Source organism: Salarias fasciatus (genome assembly GCF_902148845.1).
Source record: "Salarias fasciatus chromosome 23 unlocalized genomic scaffold, fSalaFa1.1 super_scaffold_20, whole genome shotgun sequence".
Taxonomy (NCBI): domain Eukaryota; kingdom Metazoa; phylum Chordata; class Actinopteri; order Blenniiformes; family Blenniidae; genus Salarias; species Salarias fasciatus.
The window spans coordinates 14,533,797-14,553,596 of NW_021941230.1; the positions used below are offsets into that span (position 1 = coordinate 14,533,797).

The 19,800-nt window shown below is 45.6% G+C and overlaps 1 protein-coding gene and 1 long non-coding RNA gene across 2 annotated transcripts in view; both read left to right on the forward strand.

Moving 5' to 3' along the window:
- LOC115383946 (uncharacterized) overlaps positions 1–19,004 on the forward strand; it is a 21,499-nt gene extending 2,495 nt beyond the window's left edge. Inside the window, exons 2-3 of the long non-coding RNA XR_003930772.1 lie at positions 10,103–10,105; positions 18,846–19,004. This is a non-coding gene — a long non-coding RNA (uncharacterized LOC115383946). The remainder of the gene's footprint in view (positions 1–10,102; positions 10,106–18,845) is intronic.
- On the forward strand, positions 15,998–19,004 carry slitrk1 (SLIT and NTRK like family member 1). The gene is made up of 2 exons (XM_030086166.1): positions 15,998–18,331; positions 18,363–19,004. Exon 1 carries the CDS (start codon positions 16,211–16,213, stop codon positions 18,323–18,325), a length of 2,115 nt encoding a protein of 704 aa, XP_029942026.1. The 5' UTR covers positions 15,998–16,210; the 3' UTR covers positions 18,326–18,331; positions 18,363–19,004.
- Positions 19,005–19,800: the final 796 nt, after the last annotated feature.

A 19,800-nucleotide genomic window follows, 5' to 3' on the forward strand; every position in this document is an offset into this window, starting at 1 on the left:
AGTTCGACTGCAATCGTCTGGCTTGGTCAGTGGGGAAATTATAAATGAAGATCTTGATATTTACAGTGTTTTATTAGACTCTTTATTGGCGTGTGTGTTTGTGTCGGTGTGTGTGTGTGTGTGTGTGTCTCACCCACTTATTCAACCAAAGTGAGAGAAATGTAAACAGGCATTACTTAGAGCTCACGCTCATTCCAGCGTGCAATCTTCTCCTCTGTTAGTCAGACGCTCTCACACAGCATATTCTCAAGATAATCAGCTGGTTTTTTTTTTTTTTTGTCTCTGCTGAACTTCTTGTGGTTCACAATTAGATATGTTTGAAATTCTGCAGGAAACTGAAATCAAGTCAAGTTAATACGCACTAACTGGATCTTCGCATTTGGAAAAAAACTGTCATTGACGTACATCACAGCCTCTTTTATAGCTTACAGGACGATATCGGTAAAAATCCTCCTCTTGGTTGACAGGAAGTAGCTCATCTTAGAGTGAACATTTATCTACAGAGACCAAGAGGAAGACTGCAGGAAACACTGGAATTATTTTAATGTCATGTGTCACAAACTCTTTTCCTGGCGATGCCACGTCCTGACATGTGAACTCAGGGGCGATCATGAGAAAACGTTACACTCATGGATCAGTAATCCTCAGGATTTACCTGGACTTTTCGGTGTGCCGGTCTGTGTTTACTGGCTTGCCTGCTTAAAGCAAAAAAAAAAAAAACAATGTAGAAAAGTATTTTAGCTACATTCCCTCAATAACTCAAATGAGGCTTTGTTTTGGGTGGTTGAACTTGTCTGGCACGCCATCGAATCCCATCTGGAAGTCCTCTCTGTGATCAGTATTCACAGTTTCTGCAGACGAAATGATTTTCGAAACACAACTCAATGAAGCAGATCTCTCATCTGCGGCGCTGATCTCCGAGTGGCTCTCATTCGCTCACTTCAGGAGTTCCAGTTTGTTTTTAGCACTTTCATCAGAAGTGATGCTGAAGACATTCAACCGATGTGCAGCATCTGAGATCATGCAGAATGCTGAAAAGTTTGGTAGTGCTAAATGACACCGAGTCCCTGGTACTCAAATAAAACAGAGAAATCATTGTAAATAGAATTCCCATTACTATCATTCTAAATTATGCATCAAACTGAAAAACACTGAGTCGCTCTCCACTCACAGTAAAAAAATAAAATATTTTTGTCAGTTTTGGTGACATCTGTGGTGCTGAAATGAAATTCATTCCTCATACGATTTGGTGCGAATGTCCTTCATAGTCGCTTGTACTAATTTTAGATAACGTTCCGTCCACGGTGCTGAATGAAAACTATAATGTTAACACTGCCGACTAATGCAACCCAACTGTGTTTGCTGAAATTTCTGCCCACCAGACCAGGCCTCAATCATACATGGTGCCACATTGGATAAGCATCTGGTGTGTGTCGACATGATGCTGTAAAGTGCTAAGACACCGTTTTCTCCCTCTTCATGGTCCTGAAATCAAAAGTAGGCGCTGTGCTGTGTGTTGCGTCTGTCTTCAGTGTTCTTGGGATCCGATTCAGATTCAGAACGGAGCTCTGTCGCTGTCCACGGTGCTGAAACACAATCGACATCAGGAGTTGTTCAACTCGTTTTGGTTCTGGGGCTACGTAAAGTCTAATTTCATCTTGAGTGGGCCGGACCAGTAAAATAGTACTATAATAAGTTTTAAATTGAAAATTGAAAGTTTCTGGTTGTTGTGGTGCAGGGTGTGTGTACATGATGAAAATCTCAATACTTTCACAAAAACCAATCACTCCCAAAAATGACTTGAAACTCAACACAAAGCTAATTTTAAATAAACCTTTTGGTGCAGAATACAGAGAAACGTCTGAATGAAATGAAATGTCTTCTTTGCTGCTTCATTATGCATATTTTTACGAACTCCCCCTGACAGCTTGGCTGTGAGGATAGTTTGATCGCAGCGTTGTGCTGCGTCAACTGCTCGGTGACCTAATCTGGAATCTCTTGTGGGCCTGTTTTGGCCCATGGGCCGTATGTTGGACACTGATGTACATTACACCTTCCTGTCTGAAGCACGGAAATTGGACTGTAACCCTCGGTGGTTCTGAAATGAGAAGTTCCTCGTTTTAGGTCCCACTTTCAAAAACCCTGTTCTTCTGGTAGCTGTGATGTCGCTCTCCATGGTGCTGAATTCTTCCCGTATGTCTTCATGTGCTTCCATCCGTTAATAAACAAAACATGCAACAAATAACTGTCCATGGTGCTGAAACTAACGAGATCTTTTTTTTTTTTTCTTTAAATGTCAAACTTCGTGGTGCTGGAATCTAATGATGTAATGTAAAGGTCAGTATTAGAAAAAGAAAAGTTCATCAGTGTACGTTATGTTAAAATGAAATGTTTATGTTCTTTTTAAAAAAAAATGACCTTGGTTCTGAAATCAACGTTTTGCGGTTACTGCAGATGTTTATGGAAGACTTCAACAGCATCAACATCCAGACTTTTTTTTCTCCATTAGCTGATTTCTCATCTAAACCAGTCACATGGCTCAGGTTCTGGACTCGTCTTTTGTGCCTCGTTTCCTGAATCTGATAAAATAAAGATTTGCTGGATCCTGAGCGTCTTCGTCAAACAAGTCAAACTTCTTCGCTGCTTCGGCCTTGACTCGCTCAGAAACCCACAGGCCTAATTTTATTGTGTTTTACTTGAGATGGTGACACACGGGCTATTGATCTGGAGCTTACGCAGTTCAATGAACACGCATTTCAATTGCAAATTGTGCGCACTGATGAAGGGACTTGGAGTGGATGCTGATTCATCTCTGTCCCTGTTGCTGAATTACATGACTGGATCCGTTTGAATTCAATCCGAGGCACGTCGGTAAATAAATTATAGTTGCAACGCTGAACGAAGCTCCTCTGAGTGCATTCTGATGGTAATGTCTGATTGAGCAGCGTGTGGCGGACCACTGCAGAATATAACCTTTCCACTTAATTATTCAGACATATTCATTTATTCTGTCAATTATTGTGATCTGCACACGGGCAGAGTCTGGAACGTCAATACATCTTCTCTCTTACCTTGTAAATTCCCTTTAACCTTGCTCATTAAATATCTGTACCACTGAGGACACTGCAGCACTCATGCAGACGAGATGAGACGGCGTATTGGAACAAGTGGCTGAATTCAGCCTCCCAATCTATTTGAAAAGAAGACATCCAAGAACTCTCCTTGAAAGGAGTTCTTTCTTTTTCTGCGGAGTGTTGTGTCTTTTTGGTCATGTTAAATTGCAAGCCTGTGTAATTTGGTGTCGCTCTGGCCTCCATCTCTCGACTTTCTTGAGGAGAAACCACTGGGTAGTTCTTTGTTGTTCCGTCTCTGTTCTTTTGTTCAGGCTGCTGCTTCAGCCGTTCTTAATGCCCGCTTCTCTCAGGGCTCTGACATCTGAAATCGAACTCGTGAAAGCGAAACGCAGCTTCTCTCCAGCAGCATCTCTGGTTTGCTCAAACCCCAGCCATCCTGCTCCTCATAAAAGAAATGCTGCTGGGTCTGAATCTGCTTCAAAAAATGAGGAAAATAACACGTTAGAAAGTCAGTATCACAATAACGCTACTAGTTGTGTATCAATGACTGCAATTAGTTTCAAAATATTAGTGAGCTTTATCTTGAGAATTTATGTTAAAACATTTTTTTAATATTTGGTACCAGAAAGGATCATTAAAGTTGACTTTATGTTGAGATTGTCTTCATTTTAAATGCTCACTGTGGAAATACAGATATCCTCGTCATGTATACTCTGCGCCACAGCTAAAAAGTTTCATTTAAAAGCGTATTGCGGCACCGTGTTGCCAGTCCGGTCCAGTGAAAATGAAATGAGGCTGCATGCGATCCCTGAACTGAAATGTGCTTGACGCCTCTGTTTTTGAGCATCTTCCCTCCAAACGACTGCTGGCCCATTTGAGCCGGACTATTAAAAGTAATGCATGAGTTATTCCCTCACATAAAAAGCTGCTTCCTGTTGGCAGCATCAAGCCGTTTGTTACATTCGGCCAGCAGACTGTTGAAAGCCGTTGATATGAGAGGTGCTAATTTTTTTACTCTCAATATGTGTTTTGGGCTTAAAGATTAAAATAATCTGCTGTTTGCATACGTCAAAAGAGGCATACAGAATGTAAAACGAGCCTTCAGCGGTCCAACTCGCTGTACAGCGCAGTTCACATGAAGACCAGCCACAGAACAGCACGCCTGCATTAGTCGTGCAACACTGACTGCACAATGAAATGAGGATTAAAAAGCTTGGAAATAAGCCCAGAAAGCATTCAAACGGCGGACGACCTGCTTTTCTGCTGTCATGCGAGGGATCGCTGAGAGAGAAGGGCTAACATTAAAATAAATAAATAAATAAATAAAATTAGAAAAGCTAATTTCATGAGATTGCTGAACTCTTTTCATTTTGATTGTAATACCTGTGGGCTGAGTAAACACAAAGAGCTCTGATTGAGATCCATCGCTTCTAATAACGCTGCGTTTGCGGCAGAGTTTGGGCGACAAACAAGCTGAAAACCACTGCGGACAACAGTGATGCATCTGTTGGCGTGAGAACAAATGGGAGAGAGTCAGCGGAGCGGCTTCCCTCTCTCCTCCATGTCCTCTTCAATGCGGCAAATATGCAAAAATTAAAGATAAATGTATCCTGCGTCTCCATTTCAAACGGAGCCATTTACCAAAAAAAAAAGAAGAAAAAAAAAAAGAAGGGTTTCGACATAACCGGCTGCCTCTCGGTCCCTGGTGGAGTCTGTCAAGATGAAAGAATTCAATCCTCCCAAACATTCCCTCCTGAGAGCGCAGCGACACAACCCGAATCATTCACTCTTGTGTAACAAGCTGTTAGCAGAACTTTTTTCTTTTTTAAAATCAAAAGACGAGGCTACTTATTGGCCGACACATACGCAGCCGCCGTTTGACAGTCGCTCCTGACGATTACCGCTCCATTACAGGCCTGGCGCCGTAAACTGGTCACATAAACGCCGCTGCGTGAAAGAGAGAGGCCGTCAAGCTGTCCGGGTGATCCACGGCGTGGACGTTTGCGTGAACGCGGCAATAAAACGCGCAGCGACTTCCCACTCGCTTTACCGCCGCTCAGCGCTTCCACTCGGCCCGACTCGTTCAGAGTCTATTGATTTTGCAGGATGATGATGTCGTTTGATGAAAACTGAGACTTAATTGGATGTTCAGACGCTCAAAAAAAAAAAAAACAAAAAAATAAAAATCCATTTAGGCCGGTCTGCGAGCGCTGCTAATAGCCACGAGAGCCGATGAAGGAATAATTGCTGTAATTCAAACTGAAGTCGGGCTTGTGTCTGATGTGACGGTTTGATTTTCAAACGTTGATGAGTAGCCGCACACGAAGTGCCGTGAACTTCAATTCTGTGCGGGGACAAATGAAAAGTGGAATTTTGTGACGAAAGCATGACAACTCTGCCGAACCAAAAAAAATCCACCAATCCGCGACGCTTTCCTCAGCCACACTCGATCATTTCTGCAAGACTTTCCGTTTCTTCCAAACTTTCAGAAGTACATTTCTTCCACACTGTACGGCACTGCTGGTTATGCGTACACACAAATAACACATCATAATAACTTAGAAGGTTTGCACGCAGCCAGCTAAAGGCACTGAGATCATGTCTGCAGCGGAGGATTTGTTTTCTCAGATGAGATGCTGGCTGACTCACCTTCACCTGAAACATGAGAAAAAGTTTGATTTCTGTCACTTTGAATAACTTGATGGCTTACAGAGGCATTCGTTTTCTGTGTTTTTTAGACTCCTTAAAGGGTTAAACCTGATCTCATCCTCTGTCTGACAAATCATCTCTTTTCAGGTGTGGCCCAAAAAAAAAAAAAAAAAAAAAAAAAAAAAAAAAAAGTAAGAAAGAAATCAAGGCGCTGCCAGTCATCAAAATCATCCGTGAAATACAAAGGAAGGGCCGGCGATACATCACTGTCATCAGCCGGGGGGAAGAAAGCGGGAAAAGGAGACACTGTGAGGGTATAACAAAGTCAATTTGAGGCTGATTGAAGAGCTCTGATCTCTAACCGGGGGCTCCGGTCTGTCAAACCCAGCAGAGCCGGGGCTCTGATCTCGGAGGGGAGGAGGAGGACGAGCGGACAGAGTCGTCACCAAATCACCGACGGCCGCCTCCCACCATCACGAGAAGGAAACAGAAGAAAGAAGAGAATGGAAAGGAAAGCCGGACGCGTGGCATCTGTACGTGGAGGCGCACGTCAAGCTCTTGACTCACCCGTGAGGCTCCGAGTTCGAATCCCGGCAGGACGGTGGTGACAGCAGCCAGGCAGGGAGGCAGCTGGAATCCACACAACACAGTCACTGAAGGGCTAATCTCAATTCCTCCTGAGACGAGCACAGAAGCAAAGATGAACATTATATTTTATTCATTTGATCCAATACTCAAACTTTCATTTATTTATTGGAGTCAGTTCAAATCAATCTCGGTTTGCAACCTCGATTTGACCTTTGCCGATTTCACTGCCCCCGAGCGTGTAATATACGTCACTCACTTATTTATTCCGTGCAATAACAACCTATCTGATCGAGTCACTCTATTGTAATGATTATCTTGCTTCACTATTATTGTTTCTGTTTCATTATTTACGACTATGGTTCATATTCTTCTCATTACTGTCCATTCGCCGCTGCAGCGATGAAAATGTCCTCATTAGGAGACGAACACAGAACTGCTTTATTTAATCTTTGTAAGTTTTTCCAAAAATAACCTTCAAATATTTGATTTTTAGACGCTGAAATACTCAAACTGATTAACTGGTTGTCGTCAAAATGAATTTTGCCTCTTTGTTATACTTCTCGATTTCAACGCTGTTTCTATAACAATAATTCAGCATTGAGAACAATTTGTGCTTCAGTCAAGACAGAGAAAACCAGCGGCTGCGCAGTTCCTGTCACTTTCTTTCCTGCTCGGTTCCAAAAACAACTGTTACTCGGTTGATCTCTGATCTTGACTTGAGCCCTTCCATCTCCGGCCCGACGGATTTGCCCCAACGTGGAGGGCTTCGGCTTCTGGAGCCGGTCAGCACGTCCAGACAGGACAGGCAGACGCCCGTCTTCCCCGGCGCCGCCGCCGACTCGCCGGCTCCCATTCGTCATGAATGGCTTGTGAGAACTGCGGAGCGCTTCTTTTCATATGATTTTCTGCCAATTACCGAGAGATCAGGGCTGCTGACTGACTCGCGCTGCCATCTCTTCCAAGAAAGGGGAGGATTCGAAAAAAAAAAAAAAAAAAAAAGACACTGATTCAGCAGAGATGAACTGGCTGCCATGGTAACAAGCCACGGCGGCATTAATTGTGGCATCTGAAAACGGCAAGAGTGAGGATTTGTCTTGAAGGAGCCACAGTTTGGTTTCACTTCTTCACCAGATCTTCTGGAGCCGGGGGGGGGGGGGGGGGGGCGACTTTAACCTGACAGAAGGAAGCTGCACAAACAGAATTTACTGTAAAATCAGACGTGAGCAGAACGGAGAAGCGAGCGAGCGAGCGAGCGAGAGAGCGAGAAGAGGCTGCCCTGCGTCACCGCCGAGCCTTTAAAAGAACTCTGAAGAAGACGACATCACTCGAAGGATAAAAGAAACAAGGACCCTCAAAACAAGATGCAGGCCGGCTTTTATATGCAAATGACTACGTAGGAAGATTTACAAAAGGAATAAAAATATATAGAAACGCATAAAAACAGGCGGGAGATGGCAATTCAAGAAGAGGGAGATGGGAATGGAGACTCGACGGAGGGAGCAGGGGAGAAGCTTCACATCGTTTCCATGAATACATGGCGATCCCGTGACACGTGTCCAGCGTTTTAACTCACGCAGAGGCGCACAGGCTCCACACAGGTTACAATCCCAGAGAGAACAGGTCACCACTGTGGGCCATGAACATGACCTTTGACCCCCCCCCCCCCCCCTCCATCAGCTCCCCGGCGCACCCCGACAGTAAACGCAGAAAAAGGATTTTCCCAAAGGGGATGAATGAAGTGTGATTAGTCACTGAGCCAGTTTTACTGAGGAGGATTTACTGTTTTTTTTTTTTTTTTTTTCGTGGCAAACATGTTTCACGTTGCCGTCGCTGCCAGACGATGTTTCCCTCCGGTGCGTTCGCTTCTTTAGAGCAACAAAAAAAAAAAAAAAAAAAAACCAAAAGACGCCATCGTCAGACATGAGGATCTGTCCCCAAGGTGATCCTGCCTCCACTTAACGCTTGTAAATCTTTGTGCGCGATTTCTTGCTGGTGCATTGACTCCAGCTTTTCGGCTCTGTAATTGTAATGCCGAGCGAGTTTCCCTCTCTGCAGCTCCATGCCGCCGCTTCCCTCATTTCTTCTCCCCGCCGTCGGGTCTTTCCAGGAGTAAGAGGGAGAGCGGTTGCTTCCTGGATTCTCGTCATCAACTTCGTGCTGCAAGTCTTCCATTCTGACGTTTGCATGTCGCCGCTGGTGAATTCTTCAACTCGGCTCCGATTGCTCTACTATGAAGAGCCCATGCTTGAATCGCACAATTATTTAAATCTACAACACTTATCAAGCGAAGACGGCTTCGAATAAAAGAGACAAAGTGAGATTATCAAAGGACGCCTGAAGGTTCATGAACAAATAAGTTGCACGGTCCTAACGGTGGAAGTGCTTCTTTCATTAGTTTAAAATCCACAAAGAAACAGCTTATGCCTTCAAAAATCTGCGTGAGGAATTTAATTTTCTTAAGCCGTTTCACTGTTTGTAAAGAGGCACTTAGCGGCGACAGGACACCGACTCAGAACCACAATTAAATTCTCCTTTTTTCCCGGCGAGTGACGAACGCACATGTCAGGATATCTGTCGCGGCGCGACGTTCGCTCGATCGCCACGAAGAAAAGCTCGGCGCACTGCAGAAACAAAAGAGTTCTCACCCGCTGATTCGGCGGTCAGCTGGCTCTCTGCGGATGCTTTTCATTCATTTTGGGCGTAAATTCAGAAAAAGTGTATTTCTACAGGTCTACTTTAGGAATTTTCAAATAATTACAGGGATTTCGCAAAGATATCATCATATCCAAAAGAGCAAAATCGAACACGTTTCACTATTTCTAGCAGGGGTGTCAAGCATAAGGCCCGTGGGCCAAATACGGACAGCAACAGGCTCAAATCAGGCCCATGAAACAATCGGGAACATTACAAGAATTCTAAGAAAACACAGATTTTTTTTCAACAAACTTCTTAAGAGTAGCGAGAGCAGTGACTAGTGAGAGTGTAAAAACACCCATAACAGAACAATCTCTTTCTTTTTTTTTTGACATTTCACAGCATTTTGCACCAGAATGCTCCACTGAAATTGGTCTTATGTTGAGCTTGAAGTCATTTTTGGGAATACTTGGATGGTTTAGTGAAAACAGAAACATTTTCATCAGGTATCCTCTCCACCGCAACAAAGATAAACTTTAAAGTTTAAACTGAAACGTTAAAAATACTACTTTAATAACGTTTGAATTAAATGACCAGTCTGGAGCAGTGCAGATGAAATTGGGCTGCCTGTGACCTGTGAATTCAAACGTGGTTAAAAACCTTGATTTAGAGGTTCAATATGTACAAACCTGAGGATTACAGGACAATATTAAGTACTACTGTGTGTTATTCATCAATAGAATAGAAAATGGCTTCATACATTGGTTTAAAAATACTTTCCTGTGTCACAGTTTAAAGATAAATGCATCACTCTGTCTCGTCTTTGTTTCAGGTTGAAATTAGAGTTCTCTGTCTTTTTTTCTATGGAAATAGCTGTTAATGATGTAATTCCTCCTTTTTTATGCTTATTTATCAGTTATTTGATTTTAGTTTTTTCGGGGCTTCTACTTTTCCATAAATTAAGGAATTAAATTTAATTTCTTGAAGTACGTCTACTCCTCCAAAGGTACAGAGTGTAATTACCACCTTTGGGAATATGTTCAGTTCCCTAAAAAGCTTAATTTTAGCAAATCTACTACAAAAAAAATAAAAAAAACTTTGGTCATGATTGGGCACTTTCTCCTTGAGTGTATTTTCAAAGTTCGGCAAGACGTCAGGCGGTGTTTCAAACCTTGCAGGAATCCTCCTCGCCGATCAAACCGCATTTACCCCGACACGGGAAACGCCGCGAAGCCCAAACAAGCGAGCAGCTTCCGAACGCCGTCTGCCGACGCCGAGCTGAGACATGCTGATGTGAAAACAAGCTTAACATCGCTCCTGACCTTTCTGTAATTACCCGTGGAGTAAAGAAGAAAAAAGGTCTGCGGCTCTGCGAGGAAGCATTTTAACCCGAGACATCTGGAGGAAATCGGGGCCACACAGCTGCTGCCTGCCCCTTCAGCAACACGTGGCGTGTCCACGCACTGAGGGCAGGCCTGGATTTGCTGCCTGACAGGATGATTTACAGGAGACGCGCCCGTTACAATCGCAGGGTTTGTTTTGTAGGGGCGGCGGCGGCGGCGGCGGCGGCGGCGGCGGCTCCTCTTCTCACCAAACGCTGTAATCGCTTAGAAAAGATGAAAAACAAGTCTTCCAATACAAACCTGACAGAAGGTCAAGCAGATTGCACCTCCTCTTCAAACTGAAGAATTCTTTGAATATAAATCTCCTGCTACAGGATTAATCAGGAATTTAGGGATTTTTTTTTTATCAAACGGGTACAGACGATCTGCCCCGGCGCCTCAGATCTGACGTGAAACAACAGCTTGTTTATCTGAATATCTTCTTCCAGGGAGGTAAAACACCTCAGACCGCGACAAGCGCGTCAGCCGGCGCCGCACATCACCTGTAACTGCCCAAAAATTGTTGTACTCAGAGCTGAGATGGAAACTGCGAGCAGCGCCAAACGCTATCGACCGGATTCACTCTCGGGGGGGGGGGGGTTCGAGGTGGAGATGGGCTTCATTGGACTGTTTTAATTGTGCCCTTTCATGACGGCCTAATGGCCACCTGAGGCAGTTAATCCGCCCTCAGCGGCTCCCTCCGAGGCCGCAGACGCTCTCATCAAACACATTCCGCAGCAGAGTGATCTGTTTCGGAGCGTTTGCTTGATAAAAGCGGACCGTGTCCAGTCAGGCGGACGAGCACCGGCTCCTCCGGATGATCTGAACACGCGTCTCTCGATTCATCACCTCGTCATCTCTCAAAACAATCATGAAGCTTCGATCAGGAAGCGTTGGAGCCGATTTGTTCCTCAAAAGGTATGATACATACACATCTGGAACACACAGCAGAGGAGGAAGTCCTGGTCCTGGTCCTGGTCCTGGTCCTGGTCCTGGTCCTGGGCCACCGTCCTGCATGTTCTCAGTGCTCCTCTGCTCCGACACACCTGAACCTCATGACCGAATCAAGAAGCTCTGCAGAAACTCAGATAACGAGCCGGTCGGGACTCTCAGGTGTGCTGAAGTTTACTTCTCTCTTTTTCAACGCAACCAAATTTGATTGGTTTTGTTTTTTTAGAGGCGTGAAAAAGCTCACATAACCTTTAAACAAATGTTTAAACAAACAAGTCCAAGACTTATTGTTCAGCAGCCAGTTTGTTTAATGAGACTGTAAAGCTCTCGGGTGTACTGAAGCCTGAAACCAAACGCAACGCGCTGGGTTATCATTGAAGGGTTTACTTAATATTTTCCACCGACACGACTGGAAATCCGGATTTAAACCTCATGAGTTCAACTCAACATTCAGTATCTTTATACTCACTTTGATGTACATCTAAGATTTTTTTTTTTTTCAATTTTCCATCCATTTATTTTCTCTTAAGGCTTCATCCAGTTTACAAAACAGTTTATTTTAACAAGAAAATCTGACTTTAATTTGTCTGAAACTAAACGAAACTCTTGTTATTCACTTTGGTGAAGTGGTGTGACTCCTTATTATATGTGTTGTGTTATCTTCTCCTCATGAAACTGCAATTAAATCATAATTAAAATGTTTTTCTCAATTAGACATCTCCGTTTTTTTTTTCTTTTTGGGGGGGTTGTACTTGTATCTCTAAGCAACAAGTTATTAAAAAAGGTGTTTATGAAAGAAACAAATAGTTTCGTATTTAAAACCACAGACATAATCAGCTGCTGATTAAAAAAAAAAAACAACAAAAAATCCAGTTTATCATTTCTCAGTCAGGAAGCGATCTCGCCTCTGTCCATGCTGTGCACCGCCGCCTTTCTCCTCATGGATCTAAACGAATAAATCCATCCTCGCCGTCACCTCGCTGAGGCGTGACGCTCCCACTCTGTCCGAGCCCCGGACCATGGATGCAACACGCCGGATGAACTCGCCTGGTCCCGCGTCACACTAATGCAACTTGACAGTATCTGCATCACATCACGATGCCGAGCTGCACGCAATTATTCCTTGGGATACATTCATATTCATAATCCAATTAGTTTTGACTCCAAGATAAGGAGCTTTTTTTTTTTTTTTTTTTACCCTTCTTACCCCGATTCAAACATGTTTTCTCCTGCTGGGGGGATTATATCAGAGTCTAAATGCTCGGCCTACAAGGACCGAGTGGAGCTAAAATACATCCAGAAACGTTGATCTGTTTATTTCCTTCAGAGGAAATACGACTCTGAGGTGTGAACGAGCTGTTTTTCTGCTGCTACACCCCCCACCTGCTGGAGATGGGCGCCTGCACATATTGTCCATACCATGCGGTCTCGTTCTGGACTCCCAGGAAGCGCGCCGCACGCGCACAACAACAAACCAGCGGGGATCTCCTCCAACACCCTCCTCCGCACGAACTCCCACGGCCACCGCCCACACTCACCAACACACACACACACATCCCACATCCAATTAATTAGCGCCAATGAGTGATGTGCCCTTGGCTCGGCCGCGTGACCGCCGCCCGCCCGCCCGCTCGCCCGCCCTCGGCCTCTGTTTGCCGTGTGCACACCAGGGACCCCGGACTGACAATCAGTTACTGAGTTTAGCTTTAATATGGCGCCCGCGTGCTTTGATCTGCCCCGCAGCGGGGCGCCACGCCAGTTTTCAAAGTCCACAAACAAAACAGTCATTAAACTCAACAGCTACGTGATCGAAAAGAGGAAGGGGAGCAGATCTCTCCCTGAAGGGGAGTCAAGAACAGTGAGACCGGCTACCTGGTACCGGAAATCCAGTACAGGATGGAAACTGTTTTAGATATTTAGAAGACTCCACTTGTCAACTGTACAAGAGATTGATTTCACTTTAAAATGTCAACATGAACTGCGAAAAACTTGGAAAGAACAACATCTGGATTAATTGGAGACAAGAATAAATCTATGCACAGACGGCTGTGCAACTCGCATGGAACATTTAACTTGCTATGTTTTGATTTATGTTGCACTGAATATTTATAGAAAGTTAAATGAATAGAGGAGAAATGGGGATCTGGAAGAGTCTGCCTTGGTAAAAAAAAAAGACACAGGATGACCACAAACGGCCGAAAAAGAAAAAAAAAACGATTCCAATCAGTCCCTAAAAAGATACAAACTGACCAAAAACAGTCAATAAAGACACAAAATCATCACAAAAAAGATACAAAATGACTCAAAAAAGACATAAAATGGCCTTCAATGGGCCCAGGATGACAAAAAAAATGAGGAAAAAGAGCTAAAAGTATCCAAAAATTATAAGAAAATGCCAAAAAAAGAGACAAAATGACCTAGAAAGGTAAATTATTATTATTATTATTATTATTATTATTGTTATCCCTCCTAGGTTTTCCAGCAAAATGTGCTATTCTGGAATTCTGGACCCGAAGCTAAACATCATCCACCGTTTCAGTCTCCAGGAGAAGTTATTTGTGATCTGATGGAAAACCCGCCAAAACAAAGACAATTTTAGATTAATTTACATACAAAGTCCAACAAAAACTATATTTCCCCTCAAATATATAGCTCTGAGGATGTTTCAATCTCATATCGGTGGAAATATGCTTCAAAATCACCCATGAGCTCAGGATTCGTGTGGATCCACTGAGCCGATGCTCCGTGTTGTTTTGGGACCGGACAGTTTTGCCCTCAGTGGCCAAAAGCTGTGCAAACATCCTGTGTATGCTCGATGTAGCGGTGTGGAATTACACTTTTTACATCACGGAGCGGCGTGTAGAGGGGGGAAAAAAAAAAAGGGAGATATAAACAAATTGAGACAGACAAAAATACAGAGGCGGGAACACAAACCAACAGGTAGGCAGAGTTGCTGACGGAGGCAGCAGAGAGAGACAGACGGTGGGCAGGGAGGCATCAAACCCAGCCCGGGCCATAATGGGAACGCTCTCCGGCCATATGTAGGTGGTCCTAATGATGTTTTGCTTATTGCGAGCACTGCTGATGCTGTGTGGAAATCTCCCGACTGGCTTCGATTGCTCTCTTATCGCCCTCCTCTCTGTGCCAGTCTTGTTTCCTCTCTGCAAAAAAATTAAAATAAATAAAAATAAAAATGATGTCGGAGAGAGGGGGGGGGGGGGGGGGGGGGGGGGGTATTTAACTTAGCATCTTTTTTTCTGTCCTGCTCTCAATTCCGACTGAGCACTGCAGATGGAGGAGGAGGAGGAGGAGGAGGAGGAGGATGGGGGGGGGGGGGGGGGGTAACTACCTCAACTCTCCTTTGCACCCCTTTTCACTCCCGCCTCTGAAGCCCCCTCCTATAACTCTGATGTAACAATCTCAAATAACAACACCAGCGGACGAGAGATGACACGATTTCAGAGCGATTCCACAAAGCCCCGCTTCTTTTTCTTTGCCATTACAGTTGTAGAGCTATTTTTTGCAAATGATTTTTAACGTGGAAGGGAGAAAAAAATAAAAAAAAAAAAAAAAAAAGAAGAAGAAGAAGAAGAAGGAGAAGAAGAGGCGTCATGCACACATGCGCATATAGGGAGCCACACTGACGCATCGTTTGTTGTATAGTCAACTGTTTTGTCGCCGGAGTGAGGCATGCCTGTAGTGGATAATCGTTCCTTTTTTTTCCCCTCTTCTTCTCCTTTTTACCGCATTCAACAGTGTTTCCGCCGCAAACCAGAGGGGGCAAAGTCTGGCGCAAACGGAGAGGGATCTGCAAAAGTAGCGTCGCTGGCTTTGAGAATGGGAGACTAAAAAAAAAAAAAAAAAACATCTCACTGAGGGATCACGATCCAAACGTGAAATCGCACCCGTGTTTCTTTTTTTCCGTGGACGATGGCGAGTTGGACACTTTTACCATGGAGCCGCGAGCCTTAACGGAGAAAAGACGCAGCGGGAGCCTCGGCTGGTGGAGAAAACCTCTTTACGCACGTCTGGGTGGAAATCTGAACGCGAGAAGCGAAAGAGAGTGATTTGTGTTTTTCAAGAAGAAGAAAAAACAAACGTGATCTCCTCTATATTCGGATTGATTTTCTCTCTGCTGCCTGTTCTCCAGCATTCCCTCAGTGAGTCGACGGATTTTTTTTTTTTTTTTTTTTTTTTTGCCATTACAGCTCAGTAGAGGGTGTCAGATCTTTCTCGGAGCGCCGCGCCAGGATGAACACGGTCTGCGCGTTCCTCTTTTCGTGATTCCCGGGGAAAAAGAAGAAGAAGAAGAAGAAGAAGAAGCTGGAGAGAAAGAAGGAAGAGAGGAGGGGGAAAACAGCCGCAGACGCGAGAGGCGAGACGCCGGAGGATGTGAGAGGAGGGGATGCGGGTGGGTCGCCTGTCCAGCCCCGGCGCAGGCTGTGAATTCAGCACCAGGGGAGAAGGGACAGCTCCCGACGCCGCAGCGCGCAGCACGACCGGGGCGCAGAGAGCCGCCGATCCGTTCGCCCCCTTTCCTTCGCACCCCTCTCTCCCTCTCTTCTCTTGCCAAGGTCAGTGTTAAGCGAACTGGGGGTGCTGAGGGGGGGAGGACGAAAAGGAAAAAGGAAAAAAAAAAAAAAAAAACAGCCGAAAGATGTGTTGGACTCTGCAGCCGCTCGCTGTTTTTGATTTTAATCATAAACACGCGGAGGATTCTCGGAGGATTCGGTCGGCGTGAAAGAGACGTTTCTGTGGCTGTTTTCACTCTGGAGCAGGTTCGATGCAGCATAAAAGACTGCCTTATCTTCTCTTCTACATGTCTACATCAACCTTTTTTTCTTTTTTTCCCCCCCCCCTCTCCGTGCTGATGCAGACTGAATTCGCAGCTCGTATGTCTTGAAACCGGGAATGAATTCTCCACGTTGAAAAATGCTGCTTTGGATCGTTCTGCTGAATGCGGCTCTTTGTGTTGCCAGTGGAAATGTTACAAGGGACGTTTGTAAGGAGCAGATATGCTCTTGCAACGAGGTGGAGGGAGATCTGCACATAGACTGCGAAAAACGGAGCTTCACCACTCTGCAGCATTTGACTGGCCCCAGCTCGCAGTTCTACCACTTGCTGTTGCACGGGAATTCTCTGTCCAGGCTATTTCCCAACGAGTTCGCCAACTTCTACAATGCCGTGAGCCTGCATTTGGAAAACAATGGCTTGCACGACATTGTCCCCGGCGCCTTTCTGGGACTGCAGCTGGTGAAGAGGCTGCACATCAATAACAATAAGATACGATCATTCAGGAAGAGTACATTTCTGGGGTTAGACGACTTGGAATACCTCCAAGCTGATTTTAATCTATTGAGGGATATTGACCCCGCCGTTTTCAGGGACCTTAATAAACTTGAAGTGTTAATACTTAACGACAACCTCATCAGCGCGCTACCTATAAACGTGTTTCAACATGTGCCCATCACGCATCTCGACCTGCGGGGGAACCGAATCAAAACGTTGCCTTATGAGGGGATCCTTGAGCAGATACCGGGCATTGCGGAGGTTTTGCTGGAGGACAACCCGTGGGACTGTAACTGCGACCTGGTTTCTCTGAAGGAATGGCTGGAGAACATACCGCATAACGCGCTGATCGGCAGGGTGATATGCGAGGCTCCCACCAGACTGCAGGGGAGCGACCTGAACGAGACGGCGGAGGTGGATCTGTGTCCTTCACTGAGCGGCGGGCTGGACACCAGCCTGGTGGCCCCGCCCACTCAGGAGGAGACCTCGCAGTCCCACGGCCCGCGTCCCACGCCTTACAAGACCAACGGAGACGCCGGCGGGGCCCCGACGCCCGGCGGCCACGGATCCAAAGGCCACTCCAAGTCTCGCGAGAACTGGCAGCTGAAGACGAGGCCCACGCCGGTGGTGACGGGCGTCAACGGGGACCGGGAGCAGCTGCACAACGTGACGTGTCCGCAGCCGTGCAGCTGCAAGCTGGTGGGATCCAGGCAGGGGCTGGGGGTTAACTGCGAGGGCAAGAAGATCGAGAGCCTTTCCAACCTCAAGCCCAAGCCTCTGGCCGCGCACGAGCTCAACATGCGAGATAACAACATCCACGCGGTGAAGAAGAACCAGCTGCTGGGATACTCCAGCCTCAATCTGCTCGACCTGGGCGGGAACAACATCAAGGTGATCGACAACAGCACTTTCCAGAACCAGAGCGAGCTCCGCTGGCTGTATATGGATAAGAACTACCTGGATACGCTGATCGCAGAGATGTTCGCGGGCCTCGTGAATCTGGAATATCTCAGTTTGGAATACAACGACATCCAGCTGGTCGTGGCGGGAGCCTTCAGCCCCATGCCGAACCTGCGGGTTCTCTTTCTCAACAACAACCTGCTCAAGTCGTTACCCGCGGATGCTTTCCTTGGGATTTCTTTATCCAAAATTAGTCTTCATAATAATTATTTCCCCTATCTGCCCGTGCCTGGAGTGTTAGACCAGCTCAACTCAATCATACAGATCGATCTGCACGGGAACCCGTGGGATTGCTCGTGCAACATCGTGCCCTTCAAGCAGTGGACGGAGAAGCTGGGAGCCGACGTGATCGTGAGCGACCTGAAGTGCGAGTCCCCAGAAGAGTTTTGGAAACGCGACTTCCGCTACGTGCGGAACGACCTGCTGTGCCCCAAGCTCTACGACAGGATCTCCCCCACCTCCCTCTCCAAAAACAGCACTTTCACCCTGGACTCGGGGACGCGCCCGGGGCCAAACTCCTATTTGGAGCCCAACAGGGTGTCCATCTCGGTGCTGGTCCCCGGGCTGCTGCTGGTGTTCGTCACGTCTGCGTTCACCGTGGTGGGAATGCTTGTGTTTATTTTGCGGAATCGAAAGCGATCAAAGCGGAGGGACGGAAACTCCTCCGCCTCGGAGATCAATTCCTTACAGACAGTGTGCGACTCGTCTTATTGGCACAGCGGGCCTTATCACGCAGACGGCGGTGCGCACCGGGGCTTCGACTGCAGCACGCATCTCTCCACGACAAACGACGCGTAAACACAAACAGAAGGAGAAAAAAAAAAAAAAAAAAAAGAAAAGAAAATCGGGGAGAGGGAAACTCTGCTGTAGTCTCGTAGTGCAATAAGCCCACACCAGACTGGATTACAAAACATTCACACGGACAGCGCTGACCTACACTCATGACTCAGAGCCACAATCATCTGCGGCGGTGCGTCACGGCGCGCACGAAAAACTTGTTTATGTCTTGTTTTCTCCAGTTGAACCAAGTAAGTCAGTCTGCTGCTGCTGCGCAGGCCCCACTCTGTAATATATGTATATGCCAAGCCCCCCCACCCTGTGGCTGATACCACTCCCTCCCTCCTCCCCCCCCCCCCTTCCTCCTCCTCCTCCTCCTCCTCCTCCTCCTCCTCCCACCTCTGCGATTTGCCGCAATCGGACTACGGATCTGTACGAGACAGAAACCAGGGAGGAGGAATAAAAAGAGAAAAAAAAAGGGAGTGAGGGCGTGTGCGTGCGTGCGTGTGTGTGTGCGCGAGTGTGTGCGGGAAGAGTGAAGCAGGACCGCGGACGCGGAGAATGGTGCACGAACGCATGAATGTAAATGTAAATACTCGGACCGATGTATCATAATCTGCATGATGATTATTTCGCATGGTACCAACACGCGCGTGCGTGCGCCCGCGCGTGCGCGCGCGCGCGAGAGACGGCGAGGAAACCATAACCACCATAACCAACAAAGAAGCAAACTCGACCCCTTTCATGTTATATCAATATGACGACTATATATAGATATTAAGAATTATATATGACTATTACAGAAAGTGCCATTTCTCTATTTTTTGTGAACCTGCAGTTAGGATTTGTATTTGTTGTTTTAAACTTGTTTGGAGAAAAGAGGATTAAAAAAAAAACACAAAAAAAAAAAAACAACCAATAACTATCTGGGGAAAAGGAAGTGATGCTGTCAGTGCATGTTCTTTTTTCTGTTCGTTATCATTTGATTGTCGATAAATATTGGGGTTATTTATACCGTACTCGGTGGTGCAGATTAAAAACCCGCGTCTGCGCAGTTATTATCATCTCCTTTTATGAATGTAAAACTGTGTTCTTTTATGGTGTGCCAATTGTTGACTTTCAAGATATTCAGACGTGCAGATGAGCATGACCAATTAACGTCACTCAGATGCTTATGCTGCAAAGTTAATGTAGCTAAAAATAACCGTTTCTGTGGTTTTCTTTTTTTTTTTTTTTGTTTTTGTTTGTGTGTGTGTGTGTGTGTGTGTGTGTGTGTGTGTGTGTGTGTCAATGAATATAGCCTGCTTTGGGTGAGAGGAAGAAAAAAAAAAAAAAACAAACAAAAAAAAAATGAGTCGTTTAAAATGGGGGGTTTATACCATCATATTTTTTCAACAACTGAGCAAGAAGTGTTTTCAATTGAGCTATGTAGGAAAAATTCGATCTATGTATAAATAACCAGCGCAGTTAGACTGATCTAGATTAGAATGCTTTTT